Source organism: Rutilus rutilus, assembly GCF_951802725.1.
Source record: "Rutilus rutilus genome assembly, chromosome: 11".
Classification (NCBI taxonomy): Eukaryota; Metazoa; Chordata; class Actinopteri; order Cypriniformes; family Leuciscidae; genus Rutilus; species Rutilus rutilus.
The window spans coordinates 9,345,218-9,363,548 of record NC_140216.1 but is presented as its reverse complement, the minus strand read 5'-3'; the positions used below and the strand labels follow the sequence as shown (position 1 = coordinate 9,363,548).

Genomic DNA, 18,331 nt, shown 5'->3' with positions numbered 1-18,331 from the left:
ACAAAATGATTCGCCAATTCGAGTAAAAAAAAAAGAAAAAAAAAAGCCAGTGCAACGACATAGCTAAATCAAATGTCTCATCAGCTTGTCTTCAACTCAGTTATATTAGATTGTTTTCTTGCTGTGTTCATTGTTTTTATTGTAAATTTAGAGACGTTTAATGCAAAAACACTTGTTAGATATACTAAAGATTTATCTGTAGGCCTATCTATTAACATTATAAAGAGAATGTTGTGGTTGCAAAAATAAACAATATAATCAGATAGTTATATATTTATTTTAATTAGCTTTAATGTATTTACTTTGTATTGTGTGACTTGGCTATTAGTTAAAGCTTAAAAAGCAGCTTCCCAAACACTGCTCCCAAATACATGGTAGCCTACATGAAAATACCATATTAGCAAGAGGCACCTCTTTTTGTGGACATTAAACATTTTTATTTTGTTTATTTGTTCATGTTCATGCAGTCTTAATGGTATCTGTTAGATTATGATAGCATATGTCCATGTGGAGAAAATCATTAAAAATGAGTCAAAAACGACAGCAAATTCCCTTTAATGCCCGATTCTGTGGTCAATCGTGGCACTGGATTATAATGATGATTAACTCCCCAGGGCCATTCCCCATCCAATCTCCTACATTTTCCCTAATGAATTCCCACAGCTGCTGATAGAGACTAATTATTGTTATTAGTTCAAAGTCTGGCAATTACCTCACTATTACCTCATTGCCACAAAGGCCAATTCATTGGCTACCATCAGACGGGCCATGAGGCTATCGATTTCAGGCAGGATATTAAACATTAGCTGTATACAGCACCTGCTGCAGCCTATCTGATGAGAAGATGTTTTTCCTGTGGAATATATTTGCTAAAACATTGGTCTGAATACATATAGACGCATCAGCAGTGAAGACCACATGATTAACTGAAGCGAGGCCTTGCTGAGGGAGGGGACGAACTTGTGTTGCGTCAGGCAGATCATACGAGTTCACAGCATTATCCATCTGTCTGCACCAGGTTCAGCTCTCTAACTCATAATAAATCGGTCGTAATCTTCCACCCATCATATCACAGCTGGTTCAACCTAATACTACAGGATGTAATGGTGCAAGTTGCACACACACACTGCCAAAAAACATACACAGAACCGCTAACATCTTGTTGTGACTAAAATAAGGCTTTTATCCCTGCATTGTGCATTTTTACAGCCGCTCTAATTAGCCAAGCCTGGCAAATGTCATAACAGAGCAGCTGTCAAAAGTATCTAGCGAGCTCCGTTTTGTTTGGATTGGTGTGCATTGCTGACCTAAGGTTATTCTAAAAAAGCCGGTGCTCATTATTTCAACATAAAATGCTTCTGACACAACAGGCATATCAAAAACCACAAATTTGCCTCGACTCGTAATGTTCCGCTCTATGAGTCCTTATCAAGCCAGCGCACAATGAGCCAACTTTGCAGGAAGGAAGTAAAAGTGTTATGAATTTATTTTCCTGAGGGCATAAATGGTTTTCCATAAGCAGCCAAACTAGTTTCAACACCACCATCGATCTGCAGGCAGAATTCAATTTCTGTGAGCTTTATTATCACACGTAATCGATTTGAAGCGCCTCTAAAGGAAAAGTATTTATAACATGTATATCCTCATTCGTTTAAATTATAGAATCAGCAGCAGTTTTACATTTTGTTATTCTTTCATTGGAAAGTTTTGCGCTTGAAATGAAGATGCTATTCAAATGCATCCCGAGTTGGTTTTCTTAGTCAGCTTCTAATTTAAAAAATCAAATGCTTATTTTAATGAAAGTCTGTTTTGAAAGATTTTCATTTGCTTATTTTAACAGTGTGTGAGTGCATTAATAAAGCGAGCCAGATGGCAGTAGTCCCTCCCCAGCACTTCTCTGAAGTAATAAAATGGAAACGATCTCTGATCAATCACTACACACGGGGTCGGCAACGATGGCCTCATTACCACGATAGCGCCTCAGAGGCCCGGTTGCTTGATAGCCCTCTAGTTTATCTGTGCCTGCAGTTTGGCAAGCCTTCTGGGTAATTGGCACCAGCAGCAACAATCAACAGAGAGATCATTCATTTCTTCTCTTTTTAGTTTCAAAACCTCGCTGAGCTTAACAAGTGCTTGGACACTAGGCCCGTTTTTAGACTTTCAGACTGAAAACTCCAGCATTACATAGGATGATGCACAAAATAATAACTTGCGCAAAATTGTTTCTCATTTATAAATGATTTAAGATTTGTTTTGAGATTATGGTAGCATTAGTGTTTTGAAGGTCTTCAGCTTTTACGGTCATTAAGGATAACATAAAGCACTGCTGCCATCTAATGTAATGCTGAGGAGGTACATGCCAGGATTACTAAAATATACTCTCAAAAATATAAAACAGTTCATTCTTTACACTGAACAAGGCACAGCTGAAGGACTATTATGTAATTAGTCTTTTGTCTATACAGCATTTGCAGGAGAAATACGCTGACAGTGAAACTGATAAGACTTTTCTTTTTGTGCCACGTTGCACATGGGCACAAAAGTTCTGTGCATGTCCTCATAAAATTCTGCACTCCTCGTAATTTTAAGGTAGATTTTTACATTAGGTTCTAAATGCAAAAAACATTAAATAAAATAATTCGGTCAGAACAGAATGTGCTATTCAGAGAGCAAACTGAGAGCAATATGTTCTCCATCAATAACAGTAGCATTATAGACAGCACAATGAAAGCTGAAAGAGTTAGCAACCTTAATAAGGTTCATTCAATATTGAAAATGTCTCTGATGATGCTATTTACTACATGATGTCTGTATTCGTATCAGCTGATGACATGACATTAAATGTTATTAGGTAATTTTTTCATTATTGTGACTAATAGGGTGAACTCACGTAAATTGGGCCTCTTTTGACAATCACAATGTAAAAAAAGTGGCTCAATTTGCCTGAATGTACCTGGATTACAGTACATACACTATCTTTTAAACCTAAACAATAATTATGTTATTATATACCTTTTGTCCTTAATAATATCGATACTCTCATACCATATTATCCAGAGAGCAACAGCACAGTGCCAGATCTCTGCAAATGAACAGACAGTTATGGAGGACGTAGCTAATCCGTTACATTTCGTGTAGATTTAACAATGAGAGATTTAAAGAGGCAGTCTAAACACTGATTTGTTCCAATAATGTTTATAGGACAGACGCTGCAAAACATTACTAAACAGCACAGTGACACAAGAAGACAATGCACAAGAAACGTGAATAAACCAGTGTCATAGCAGGGAATTATGTCTTACTGTATAATATAATAATCAGATGCCAATTCTGGATAATGATGATAACCTTTATTTGTGTGTTCGATTCCAAACCAAGGATTGTGTGTAACAAGAAAGGACAAATCTGGCAGGTAAGAGTGGCAGGTAATGTAGCTCAATTAAGATATTGCAGTGTTTAGATGTTTTGACTACAAATAAATGGATCTTTTCTTTCTTTGGATGACAGACATATCTGACCTCTTCTTTTCCCTTTACATTCCCTTTCACGTATAATAATTTTCTGTCAAAAGATATACATACACTAACGTTCAAAAGTTTGGAGCTGGAAAGATTATTATTTTTTATGTTCACCAAGGCTGCATTTATTTGATCAAAAATATAGTGAAAACAGTTATATTGTCAAATATTATTACAATTTCAAATAACTGTTTATCCTGTGATGGCAAAGCAGAATTTTCAGTATCATCACTTCAGTGTCACATGATCCTTCAGAAATCATTCTAATTTGCTGATTTTCTTAATAAAAAAAAACATTTCTTAATATGATCAATGTTAAAAAATCTTTTTGAGAAACCATCATCTATTCTTTGATGAATAGAAAGTAAAAAACGTTTCAATTTTAAATTGAAATCTTTATAAATGTCTTTACCGTCACCTTTGATCAATTTAATGCATCCTTGTTGAATAAAATAATTATTTTCTTTAAAAAAAAAACGTACCCCAAACTTTTGAACAGTATACTTGAAAAACTTTAAAGAAAATATACTTTAACTTTCTATAGATTTCTATATATTTAATTCTCTCAAATGTACAATACTATGGCTTTTTATGTCGAACATTATATTACAGACTAATACTCCATCCATCGTATACGACCACATACATTAGACTACATATAACAATAGTGTAGTTTGACTCACAGAACACCATCTACAGCAATAAACAACAACACCATCACAGTCAATTGCTGTATTATACAGTGCAGTTCAAAACATACACTGTGTAAACACTATTTCAGTATATTTTTCCTTAGTCACTTTAGATTTAAGAATAGCAGCACACGTTCATTTTTAACAGTAAGATAATGTCATTTGTTTTTCGACAAACTGTCGCCGGGAAGTGCATGCTTAGATGAAAATGGCCGTGCTTCACAAGAGGCACAATTTCTTTATCATAATGCATAATAATGCATATTTCAAGAGTCATGTACAGAATAACTCCAAAAGAACAGCACTGGGTTGAATCTTTTTGGCTATATATGTTGTGTGTGGCCTTGCATCACATGGAAAAAAGGCCAAGAGAATACTGAGATCTGGATCCATTGAGTGCACAAATGACTTAAAAAAAAAAGAATGTCTGCCACTTGAACGTCACGTCCAAAATAAGAACATAATGTACCTCTATATATCATCCCTGTCTTTGTTATTTTGCTGTATTTGTGCTTTTTTTACGAGGGTATTTCTGTGCAACCCCATAGGGCACATGGGCAGCGATGGCACCCATTTCTGCGGCACCTTCCACGTGGAACATCTGGTCATCGAAGTAGATGTGGGGTCGGATTTTCTCCAGCATGGGGCCTTTTGGTGCGCCGGCCAGGAAAAGAGCCTCGTCTATCTCTAGTCCCCAGGCACGGAGTGTCTTTAAGGCACGGATGCCTGAACTGGCTGCACTGCGGGCCGTCACGAGGTAGGTGCGGATGGGACAGTCCAGACGGTGTCCTTTAGCATAGAATTTCTTCTGAAGCTTCCCAAGCAATTCCAGGAAACCCTTCAGCGGCCCCTGTGAGGTGGACAGATTCATTACAGTATGTATTGTAGCACTAACTGAAGAACAAGGATGTTCAGTCCTGCTCTTGGAGCTTTATATAACATATTATATCTGCTAATTTAAAGGTCAAGTGTGTCATTTTGTACTGTACTCCACTAGTGGCAGCAAATGCAAAAAGTATCTATAAATTACGGTAACATTTGGTTTATTCTCACTTTTAACTAGTTGCTTATTAGCATACATATTACTAGGATATTGGCTGTTTATTAGTACTTATAAAGTACATATTAATGCCTTATTTTGCATGATCATATTCTACATCCCTTAATACTACCCCATACCTAAATTTAACAACTACCTAATCTAAACTTAACTTAACTAACTATTAATGAGCAGTAATTAGGGGTTTATAGAGGCCAAAGTTGTGGTTAGTTAATAGTGAGAATTGGACCCTAATCTAAATTGTGACCAAAATGACACACATAACCTCTAAACATGTATTTTGCATTTGCTCTGTAGCTTATTTCAGTTAAAATGGGTAACAGTGAAATTGCATACATGATCTAACAATGTGTTTTCATTTTCCCTCTCATGCTCGAAGAACTTGTCCAGGCCGTGGGCTTTGAAAATACGCTCAGACTCATCGGAGAAGAGAACAGCGTCGCCATCAAATGCCACTTTCAGCTGGGTCTCGGATACCTCGATTTGTTTTTCTGACATAAACATGGTGGCTGCTGCAATCCCTGTAAGAAAGCGCAAAGACAAAAGTAAAGATTACCAGCCTAAGGGAAAAGCAGTGTAATAAATGGCATTTCAAGCAAATGTTCTTTAGGACCCATTAAGCCTCAGCAAATCAAATAGGTCATTGGATTGTTAAACATTCAGTCGATATAGTCAGTGCTTTCCCCCATTTCAGTTAGTTTTATTTAGAGTATTTTATACATATTTATTTATGCAATTATTCATATGATAATGATGTGAATCTGTGATACTAAACAAAGCAACATATGGTGTTCATTTACTCACACTAGGCGATCTGATTCTGAACTTACTACTTGTGTGTGCGCTACTGTCATCATTACAACAACAAACATCTTCTATTACTACCTGGTTAGTACACTTTTTAATTTCATTTTTTAGTTCAGTATATTAAGGTTAAAGGGAACAATGGTGCGCGGCCTCTGTAAAAGGCAATCGTGCCTAGAGCGAGTTCACCGAAAGGATCTTTAAATGGCAAACTGCAAGAGCATTTCCTTTGGAGGCATTTTGACCACAAAGTAATTCTGCACTTTTCATAATTCAAAGTTATTGACAGGTTACCTCTCAATCTAAATATACTACAAGTCTAATGTCTGTAAAGCGTTTTTTTCTTTGCTGTGCTGTGTCAGTGAGACTAAATATTTGTACTTACACCAATTCTGCTTCACATACTATACTTTTACTCACCATTTGTAAATCCAAATTGATTGAAACCTTTGTAAGCAACTACATTTTGTCATTCTAAATATTATATTAGCATAATATCAATGGTCTCTTGTAAGCATCTGTAAAGGTGAAATGTGTACTGCTTGTTACACATTAATGATACAATTCTCTTGATTTACTGAATGTAAAAGACAACAAGATGAAGTACTTGCTGCATGTGTTATCTCATATTTACTAACCTTCAGAAAGGGCTTCCTGAACCTTTTCAGCATTGGCAGACAGGTACAAGTTTGTATGCCAAGCTTTCAGGTACCCAATGGGGCTGCTACCTCCTGTCATGACGAACCGCTCAATGAATAGATCTGGGGACAAGAGAATAATATTAATCAGCAATTAACATTTTCGTGAGAGCCTGTTATTATGACATTGATTTTTATGCATTTGGCAGACGCTTTTATCCAAAGCGACTTGCAGTACATTGCATTCAGGCTATTGTTACACATTTTATCAGTTATTATCATAGCCAGCACCTTTTTTTTTTTTTGACAATTCTTATTTAAACTACTATAGGTATAGATATTGATCAATAAATAGTAAATGTGGCTGATTTGGCACTCTATGATTTATAGTGACTCCCAGTGGTGTTAATGCAGTATTAAAAAGGAGGGGGGTGGGGTGGGGGAAGGGGAGGGGGGGGGGGGTATTTCAGTTATCAATGCCATTGTATAAATGCTCTATTAGCAGTCAGCCATGAGTAATTTATTTGCTAAGATACAGTCTACATCCGAAATAGCATACTTCTCTACTATATAGAGGGAAATAACGTGAAAAAAGGAAGTGTCCGAATTCACAGTTTTCATAAAAGAGCAGGCAAAAAGTACCCGGATTACTTCTGGTGAGATTCTAAAGTATGCATACAATGGACTCTTTACTATCCCATGAGGCCACAAGAGAGGATTTGTGAATGGCAGTGAAGTGACGCAACTGACACTGGTAGGTCACATGATAATGACAACATGGCGAATGTAGTACTTTCGGATTACATTCATACTACTACATCCATACCATATAGAACATACTTTTTAGCAGTCGTGAAGTAATTACTTATTAAAAATAAGTACCTACTCAAGAGAGTATGAGATTTCAGATACAGCCAAAGTGAGTATTATTCAGTTGGTCATGTGATCTCAAAATGGCCGCCCCCCTGAGGTGACTATTTCCATGTAAAACAGAAAACAGAGTCTTCCTCTCACATGAGTGTACGTTGAAATACATTTATCTTTTTACCATGTTTTTGTCAAAATGGTTTTACAAAACCATGTAGGTTTTACCATTGAGGTAAGGTTTTACCATTGAGACACCTCAGATATGAACTGTTTAACAGATGGAAATCTTGAGACTGGTGGGAAATGTTGGGGTAATGTGCCCCTTTTAGCCTTTGACACATTAGGGTATGAGTACCAGCTCAGTAAGACATTAGCAGCAGGTTTCATTTACATGACATGTCAAGCCAAGTTTGCTCAGGAGTAAAGTATAACTAAGGTATCATCGTAAAATGAACCCTGATCAGGATCCTGATGCACATTGGTGGGATCTTGTATCATCCTGAAGGGGGTTATTTTGCAATAATAATAATAATTTTACAATAACTGTACATTATCAAACTTGTATAGTTTACTCTTACACTTTTAGTATACTTGTACAGGCTACTCACTGTGTTATTTTAAGTTATTTTATCATGTAAAAAGAAACTGCTGAGTGCAATGGAAGGCATGAAACCAAATGACAGCACCAAATAGGACCTAATATACAGTTTAGCCTCATTATACAAAAATATGCAACCAGCAAATGTTGTGACTGACTAATCAGAATCAAGTATTCCTGAGAGCCAAGATTAATGCAGACCAGAGGTGGCCTAATGAGCCTAAATTATATATATTTTTAAAAGGCTCAGGATATTTCAATGCCATCCCAGATAGCAAGGTGACATTGATACAATGTTGAGCTTTGATCCAATCCATCATTTTGGTTGAGATTGACATTTTAATGTTTAAAGTATGTTGGATCAGCATTGAAATGTTGATGAAAGCCAACAGCACACATGTGGGAGCAGTGATATTGAACTAGCATTGGTTTGTTGTTGTTGACCACAAGGTCATGAAAGTATAGGTGTGTTCAACTTGGAACAAGTGGAATGAGTGTAGGATGAGTGTAATCTGGATGTACTAAATTGGCCACGCTGTCATTATCACGTGACCTACCACTGTCAGTTGCATCAGCGTCACTGCCATTCACAAATCCTCTCCTGTGGCCTCATGGGATAGTATTCCATTGTATGCACCTCTCACTGGAAGAAGTAGGTCATGCGGGTACACTTTGCCTACACTTTTATAAGTACTGTGAATTCAGACATACTTCTTCAGTCACGTTCAGTTTTTTGCCTACTATAGGGAAGTATACAATTTTGGAATTGATTGCAGCCAAACTCAGCTGGAAAGATTGGACACCCCTGCCATAGTGCTTCTATTTGTAAATGTTAATGGTAGAAACCACTGATTTTGATAAAAGAAAAATATATTGGCCCGGCCATTCTTATTTGTTCTATTCTTTTATATCATTTTTGCTTTCTTCCTTGCAGTCATGAGTTTTGGAGCATTAGGCTCACATTTATCTCCTAACAAACATCCAACATTTTTTTGTGGTTCAGAACACATAGTTCTGAACTTCAAATGGCTCTCGAAACATCAGTCCATATCCGCATTTTTGTTGTTTTGTCTGAGGAAAGGCCAAAAGATGGAGAGATGTTTGTTTTTTCTTCAGTTAGCCACCGGAACGATCAAAACCAGTCCAGCTGAGGCGCTACAGGGTGCTGAGCAGGAAGTGGCTGGTTTGTGCTACAAAGGTTAGAGGTGTCACATGCATCTCTGTGGGAAGATATTATTGGCCAGCTGGAGATTTATCTTCTAAGAAAACATTTGCATTTACAGTTTTGTGTCTTCAGAATCATGTAGTTACTTTCCATCCCATACTTTCAACTTATTGATTGATAATAGTCTATACGTTTTACTGTTTTGTTATTGATGTGATTTTGATTTTACTGCCTTTTCTAATATGAATAATAATTTTCTGCTTTGTTAACATGAGCATAAATATTTTTCCGCCGGCGTGTGCCTAACCATCAGACTTTACAGGTGTTCACCTGAGAAATCAGATCTTATTTCCATTACTTTCTGAGAATCACTACTCTTTCTTTGAACAAAACCAACCAATATTTAAATCTCTTGATAGGAACAATACCAATCTTCTTAAATCTCTTAATTACCTTTGAATGCTCAGATGTGTGTCTAGACAACACTATAAATACAATATAGCTAGGTCTAAAAATCAGAGGATAGTATCATAGTTTTATATAGCCATATCACCCAGCCCCTAAACTTTTATGGTATAGCAGATAGCACTAAGGCACTACATAACTGTATAACTTTCTGTAAAGCTGTTTTGAAATGATTATGCATATAATTGTGGAAAGCACTATGCAATTTTTTTTTTACTTGAAAGGTTTCAGCTTTTGCAACAGTTAATAACTGTCATACATAATCATAGTTGATTTTCCAAGGAAGGTTTTTTTTTTTTTTACTTTTTAACAATGTTTAAAAAAATAATAATGATCTGCCAGTGGGGTCAGAAAAATAATCTTGTTTTCCCTTTAAATTAAGTTTATTTTTCTGATCCCATTGGAAGATGTTTTTTTATTTTATTTCTCATTTTATGCATTTTTCAGAAAACAAGACCTAATATTTTATGTCATCTTGCTTCTCAAGTAAATGTATCTTGATTTAAAAATGTTTAGATTTGTACTGAAAAACAAGACAAAAATACTGAGAAAGAAAATATTTTTTTTGCAGTGTACAACAGTGGACCTTTCTGAACATGTACATGTTTATGGATAGTATGAATCCAAGTTATGGGAGGGTTAGTAATACACTTACTGTGGTGGTTGATGGTGTTGATGAGTCTGACGCCTACGTGGGCATGGTTGTAAGTTACCAGCACAATGTCAAAAAGCTCCTCACTTTCTGGGTAGAGCTCCCGCAACCGGTTGTTTACTGTCTCCAGTGCCTGAGAAAACATGCCAAATAAGGTCTCTATCAAATTAAGAGGTGTAGAATCAACCAATATTGCTAAGGCAATGTCGTTTTGTTTAAAATGATAACTTGCATTATATTTGTATATCCTTGTGTATTACCTTAACAAACGGGAATGCTGGACCAGGAGCAAAAGGCTCATTCTCATGCTCCATCTGATACCTGAGGTACTCCTCTATTCCTTGCTCCTCAAACACCTTCTCCTCTTTCTCCGTGCGGAACATAACCCGCGATGACACTGCAATGGTGACTGCGTTCTCTGGTTTGGGCTGAATAGGGATGGTGAAAGTGCTGTGAGACATTCATCACAAACACAAGGCAATTTTGAGCATATAACGTGCAAGTACCATGTCCATGCACCATGTAACATGTCCATGTTTTTCATAAAAATGGTCTATATGACTCTATATGATAGCTTTGTGTGACAAATAGGCTGAAATTTAAGCCAGTTTTCACTAATATCTCTCTAATATCTGTTAGTTTTCACTAAAAATTAAAATTTCACTTGTGAGTTGAATTTGCACTTCTTGCTTTAAATCTTGCATATCGCAAATGGATATCAAAGTTATTTATACACTTATAGAATGTTATCATATTTTAAATGAGCTTTTATTTTTTAAATGTTTGAAATTTTAAAAGAATGTTTTTTATTATTGGAAAAAATTATTATATCTTGAAATTCCTTTTATTTTTACATTTAAAATATTAATTTTAGTTTTTAAAATAATTTTGTTATGTGGTTTTGTCATGTAAATTTTTTTAATATTTCTGTTTAGCTTTTTTACTCATTTCTAATTTTTGTTTTTTTAAGTTTTTCATCTAATATTTAGATTTTATTTTAATTATTTCAGATGTATTCAATAAAAAAACAATAACAACACTGTTGGATATAAGAACCAATGACATTTAGTATCATTGATTAAAAAAACCTGGCGAGACATTGTAAAGTGATAGTTCACCCAAAAATGAAACTTCTGTCATCGTTTACTCACCGTCATGTCGTTTATGGGAGAACTACACTGTAAAAAAATTCTAACCCCCCCAAATCAAAAATTTCAAGTGACATCTAAATTTTTCAATTGGCCCAAGTGAAATTCTGTAAATTATAAAATTAAATGTACAGATTTTCACTTGGGCCAATTGAAATTTACAGAATTTCACTTGGGCCAATTGAAAAATTTAGATGTTATCGGTCACTTGAAATTTTTGATTTGGGAGGGTTAGAAATTTTTTACAGTGTATCCCTTTACACCATATTTGAATAATCACATATAAAAGGAAATTTACAGATTAACAATGTCACATAGATATCGTTTTTTCTTCAGATGACTTACTGTAAAATATAGTTCACAATATAGACCACTGAAGCATTCTGCTAAACATCTTCTTTTGTGTTTCATGGAAGATCATAAATAATACTGATTTGAATCATTATAAGGGTGAGGACATTATGACAGAATATGACAGAGTGCATAAAGCAATTAAAAGAACAGTATGAAATGCAATAGTCATCTCTCCAAAGCAAGCAACCATGCGTCATCATAACAGATTATCTTGTTAAGTAAGAAGGCAAGAGTAGCGCGATTAATAAAGAGCACATTAGGATCTCCGGTTTCAGAGGTCAGACAGGACTGGAAGAAATGAGATTACCGTGGCCATCACAGCTCTGATCCCCAATTTTGTTATTCAGTCAGTATTTCATGCTGTCACATAGATAGACCACTGAGAGTGATCCAGTGATCAAACTAAAATTCACTTCCAAGTAATGTTTTCTATCCCTGTTCTGTAATTCAGTGGACACTGCTGGTAATGTATCAAATGGTGTAGTTGGTCATTTGATTCCAGCAGCAGAGCATAAAACATTGTACAGTGTTTATGTATAGTCACATGGCCCACACATCAGCTGAATGCTAGCAGCTCAATATGTCACAGGAAACCACCAGGAAGAGCAGGGCTAGTTAATTTTGGAAAGGGACTACAGTGTGACGCAGCCAGACCGCTGTGCGTGCCGTTCAGCATGCCCTCACCCGAGCGACTATACCCTCCGACCAGAGACGTGTACTGCCTAGGGGGTTATGGGAAAAGGACAAGCCTGAGTAAATGAATCAGTGATGAGTTAAAAGCCTCTTTCTCCAAAGAACCGGAGACCGACTTGCCATGTTGCCACTCTTGGTCATGCTGGGAGATCCTGACAGATTTGAGCAGGTCTGGGAAAATCTTTAATAAAAGGGGCTCCAGTGGTTGTGGAAATGAGACATTACCGGGAAATGAGAGTGGATAAGTGGCCACTGCGTTACAAAGGGAATGGGCTGTATGGGCAGTTGGACCAGAATTCAACTATTAGGCACGCTGTTAGATGGCACATTTACTCTAAAAGCCCTTTACAGATCAGGAAAAAGTTAACATTGACCTGCTCTTTAGAATCTGTCGTAATTGTCTGGACTGTAGTGCCCACTTACCAGCTATATGTGCTGTTTTACCTATACATTAGTGTTTTCTGAACCAGACAGAAACATTAGGGCAAAAACACAGGGAAGAAAGTTATACTTCTAGAACATGCAAATATTAGGATGTTTAAAAAAAAAAAAACAGTTACCATAGAATTACTAAATTAGAATGTATTTATATGTGGGAAAAAGTCTGAAGTGTCCCAGTGACCAGTGGGACCGGGGCCCACTAGGGGCCTCAGCATATTTTCAAAGGGGCCCAAAGAAGACTTAAAACGGGCGGAATCACACGGACCAAAACAAAAACAGACATTCCGACACAGAACGCACATTTCAAAGTAAAATAACTGGCTGTTGCATTGTTTTTCAGAGAAACGAGCATGAACTTACGTTTCCTAAATATCCAGACTGATCTCATGAAATGGCGTATGTATGACACGCCAATTCGTATTTCCATTTTTGGCGTGTTATCAACACGCATAATCGCTTTTCAGCGTGTTTATCAACGCCGTTGATTTACGTTACATTACTGTATATAAATATATATGACCTACCCCAACCGCGTCCCTAAACCTACCCATCACTCGGGTTAATACCATTTATGAGTGTTCCCCTACCATCCTAGGAAAAAAAATATTGCTCCCCAGATGTAGATATACATTTTCCTCCGTTTCGCTCGGACATTTAACGGCGTACACATACACGCGGAATCACTCTGACGTTTAACGACGTACACATACACGCGCGTGGACATACACGCGGAAAGCTCAAAATGCGTATAAATAACACGCCACTTGACTTGAAAGTGGCGTGTATGTTTACGCAAAGTCATGATGTCATGTTGGTGTGTGATATTGTGGTAATACTGCTTATTCTGCACTTTCATTCTGCCATTTTTCTGTCTCTCTTGTGTGGTCAATCACAGGAAAGCAAAAAATGTTGAATGAATTGCACATGCACATCAACTTAAAGGCATATATATGCCTTATATATCTCATGCCTTCAGTTAAACATCACTAGTGGCAAACACTAATATATTATCTACTAAAAAAGGATTTCTATCCTGTAAAAATTTAATTATCAATAAGTTATGACAACATATGTTTTTACTGTACATATACACGATTCAACTCATTTTTTAAAGTCAGTTTAATGTAAGTTGAAATGACTTAAACATCCAAGTTGATTCTACTTAAAAATTGTATGCATCTTTAATGACTTTTCTTTGTACCCAGTAATGTCACTTAAAAACAGTCAAATGTATTGAAGCACCGTCAAACTGAGCTTTTAAGAATGCATTAACAAATTTGTTTGTGTAAGTCCATATTGTGGGTCAAACGGTCATGCGTTTAGTAGAGCCAAGCAGAACAGATTGTTAATGAAATGGCAGAGAGGAAAATCTGCATGACCCTTTGTAAATACTTACAAAAAATATGCCTCCCTCCACCTTCCTGGTCCGTCTCACAGGTCCCTTCATAAAATAACATTTCACATCAACCTCCATGTCATATGTATACAGATTTGTCTGTTATGTAATGCATGTAACAATACATCTGGTTGGGAAAGAATTGCCATGATTGGAAATGAATGGGAAAACACAGCTGGGACAAAATGCTAATATCACAGATGAACCTTGTTGAGAATAGAACCGCCTAACCATCCAATCATGATGACCATAAAACCAATGACAGTATTGGTATACTTCTGATTCAATAAAAGACACTGTATTTCACTAAGAGTCATGGATAAGTGATGTCCGAATTGTGGCACTTTGGAATGGATGTTCCTATAGAGGGTTTTACCATAGATATATATACATAGATTCCTCATTAGAAGCTATTTCAATGGACCTTTATACATAAGCCGTCCGCCATATTGGAGCGGTCAGTGAACATTCAAGAGCAAGTTAACTGAGCATCTGCAACCGTATTTAGACGCATATATGAATATCTATAGACTTCAGATGATTTTGCTACACTTAACACAATAAAACAAGACGAAGGCGTCAGCTGACACAACATTAAAAAGTATCATAGAAAAAGTAAAAGCATTAAAAGTACGATAGTAAAAATATGTAATATTGAGTTAGTACCTTTAAAAACACAAACCAACACATTCACACCTGTGAAAGATTGTCCCATTTCTTCGTGAATTTAGATCTCAGCGTTTTCACAATCAGAAGCTGCGTAATGTTGTGGCATCATTGATTCTTACTGTGAGTGACGACACGCTGACTGGAGCGATGGAAAGTGGCATCTACGTATACATATCTATGGTTTTAGCTCTTCCGTAGTGATGTTAAATAAACCATGTGCTTGGAAAAGCTCCTTGAATGCTTGCTCAGTAGTATGTGATGTTATTCATGGTTGGTTCAAACTCTTGATATAGAGACACTTTAATTACACTGGCACAGATACAGTTACAGACGGACAGTACGGGGGGGTTGTTGAAGATTGAGTGTTACCAGTAGCAGTTCGTCTCAGGAAACAATCTTCCGGTGAATAAACTAAATAAACGCAATGTTTTCTTTCTCTGTTACCAGGCGGAAACAGAAACTCAACCTCTGATACTTTGCACTGCATCCATTCTTTAAAAATATAAAGTGAGCAAAGAAAGACACCATCCCTCTTAAATCTCATAAAATAGGAGCACATGGAATTGTCCATTTTGATTTGGGAATTGGGCCTAGAGGTTTTACATTAAAGACCAGTTGATGGCAAACCAATGATTTTTGATGAGAGATTTAGATTTTGGCCCTGGCTATGATATTAATGTACTGTACAGATGCTTTGCAGTTGTGTTTTGGGTCAGTGCTCAATTTTCCCAATCTGTGCTTATTAGCTAAACAAACTTTTGAATGCTTTTTAAATGTAATTTATTCCTGTGATGGTACAGCTGAATTTTCAGCATCATTACTCCAGTCTTCAGTGTCACATGATCCTTCAGAAATCATTCTAATATGCTGATTTAGCGCTGAAGAATCATATATTATTATCAATGTGCAGCTCAATATTTTTGTGAAATATATGATACATTTTTTTTCAGGATTTGTTGTTAAATAGAAATTTCAAAAAGAAAAGAATTTATTTGAAATAATTTACTGTCGTATTTTTGTATTTACTGTCATTTTGATCAGTTTAATACTTCCTTGCTAATTAAAAGTATTAATTTCTTCTTCTTTTTTTTTAAAGGAAAACCTTCCTGACCCCAAACATTTGAAAAGTAGGCTAGTGCAATTCTGCAACATTTATTACTTAATTTTTAACAATTAAACAAATTTATACATTCATATATTAACTTTTACATGTGGCTGTTTAAGTGCTGGTTCCCATTATGACAACACTATAGTGTACATGCATTAAAATGAATTGTAACGTCTTCCTAATCAATAATGGCAGGAAATATTCAACAGCTTTTTTTTCTGTCGAGACTTTACGGTAAAAAACCACACACTGAGATATATTCACTCACTGGAGTAAAAGGTGTGATTAGCCCCGGGCTCCACTACTGACCCAGATGGTGAACGTGATTTCACCAAGTACCACATGTTCCTGGATCAACATCTTTGTTGATCCTGGAACAACTTTCCAATCAACCAATCAGATTTGAGGGACAAGTTTACAGTTTATGTCAAGTTTAGGCTTAGAACCAGGGTGAGGTGCTTCAACATCAGTGTTATTCACCTATCATTTTCCTCTGATTTTAGGGAAAAGTTATGGGTAGGGTTAGGTTTAGGGGTAGGGATAGGGTAAGGACTAAATTTTGGGACAGGAATGTTATTCCCGGATCAACAAAATATGTTGATCCAGGAACATGTCTTACTTGGCAAAATCACGGTGACCTTGCACAGGTAAAGTCGGGTTTTTAAATAAAAAAATGTAATATTATTTCCGTCACTTGGCTAATATGGGTTCATGCAGGTCAAAGTTGCAAAATTGGGGGTGGTGACTTTCTGTACCCACTGCATAGGTAGACACTGCATGGGAACAAGAACCATGAATCATTCTTGGGTCAGTCTGGGGCAACAAGTGCAAGTGTTGGAAATAGGAGAATACAAGAGGATAACAAAGAGGAGGCACTGCAGGTTATTAATAGGTCTGGAAAAGGCCAGTGCCGCTTATAATAAATATAGAGCTAAAGGCTACGACGGAGAAGGGAATTATCCACATGGTGTTGACCAGCTGCCTGTTGTACACGCTGAAAGAACAGTTTGTATGTGTTAAGGAGACTGTGCCATCAAAAGTGTATTTGATAACACATCTAAAGTTCTCTAATATACAAAAATAATGCACTAGGCCAGACAAACTCTCCTTTTATAAAGCTCTGCCCTTGCCAGGATTGTCACTAGTTTATTCACCACTACATATGACAGATGGCATTTCGATATCTTTACGGCGGTGTTCGCAGAGTCTAAATGATCTGCACCTGCTGCACCTCCGATGGCATTATCTCCTTACATTAGTACTGTTACCTAATAGTGCGATCACCCCCCCCCTTCCCATGAAACCTGTTCTGCTTCTCTTTTATAAACACTGACACCACAACCAGACACCACAACATGAAAGGCTATGATCCTCTTTACAGTTAAAAGATGTTATTTTATAATTATATTTCATGTAATTATGCTATTCTGACAAACTACAGGTCTCTGTGGAGGGAAAAGTGATTGCAAATGTGGTACAAGACTGGCTTCACAGCGCCATTGAAACACGTGCACTACTCACTGTATGTAAACATTTCGCACACTAAATAGCTGTCAAAAGTGTGACCTCACCAGAAAAAGGTCAGAAGCGATAGGAAAATCACATCACAATGAATGTTAAGAGTTATACTGTGCAAATGTCCAAATACAGTGTGAAACACTGATCACAAATGGGACACTTACTGATTTGGGCTTCTTTGTAGAAGCCATATTTTCATGGATATCCTTGCTGTCCTCCCAGGATGCTTTGCTCTCACCGTTTGAGGCTGGCGGACAAGTGTTGGGCATGGGGTCTTGCCCCTTCATGACCTGAACATGGTCAAGATTCATTCTCCCCAACGCTTCTCATTAACGAAACACTGATCCAGGGCTGTATCACGCTGTGCTGTTCTCTCTGTTCACATGCACAGCCTCTCTTCCACACAGAGTGTGTGTTCCCAGCTTTAGGCAGGACAGTGCTGTTGGTATCCAATGGTATATCTCCTGCTTCAAGGTCTAATGGCAGTGCTGGCTTTGGTTCTGTGCGGCTATATCCTCTCTGCTCTGACGCTCTGCCTGCAATCT

General features: G+C 36.8%; 1 protein-coding gene across 4 annotated transcripts; it reads right to left on the bottom strand.

Moving 5' to 3' along the window:
- Nucleotides 1–3,337: 3,337 nt before the first annotated feature.
- nt5c1aa (5'-nucleotidase, cytosolic IAa) lies at nt 3,338–18,330 on the bottom strand. Of its 4 annotated transcripts, none has more exons than XM_084422480.1 (7): nt 17,951–18,330; nt 14,492–14,536; nt 10,720–10,887; nt 10,463–10,592; nt 6,713–6,835; nt 5,607–5,791; nt 3,338–5,060 (listed from the first exon to the last, which is right to left on the bottom strand). In XM_084422480.1, the coding sequence occupies exons 1-7, from the start codon at nt 18,095–18,097 to the stop codon at nt 4,704–4,706; spliced, it is 1,155 nt and encodes a 384-aa protein (XP_084278606.1). In that variant the 5' UTR covers nt 18,098–18,330; the 3' UTR covers nt 3,338–4,703. The 4 variants fall into 4 exon arrangements, with proteins under 4 accessions (XP_084278606.1, XP_084278607.1, XP_084278609.1 ...); XM_084422483.1 differs by having other exon boundaries at nt 4,099–5,060; nt 10,720–10,909; nt 17,951–18,018; XM_084422481.1 differs by lacking the exon at nt 14,492–14,536 and having other exon boundaries at nt 4,077–5,060.
- Between the last annotated feature and the right edge of the window lies 1 nt (nt 18,331).

Excerpts from the sequence above, each read along its gene's own strand:
- nt5c1aa (XM_084422480.1), bottom strand. The coding sequence starts at position 18,097 with ATGAATCTTGACCATGTTCAGGTCATGAAGGGGCAAGACCCCATGCCC. Across the intron at positions 10,593-10,719 it reads CAGCATTCCCGTTTGTTAAG|GCACTGGAGACAGTAAACAA; the intron begins GTAATACACAAG and ends ATGTTTTCTCAG. Across the intron at positions 5,792-6,712 it reads TCAGGAAGCCCTTTCTGAAG|GGATTGCAGCAGCCACCATG; the intron begins GTTAGTAAATAT and ends GCTTTCTTACAG.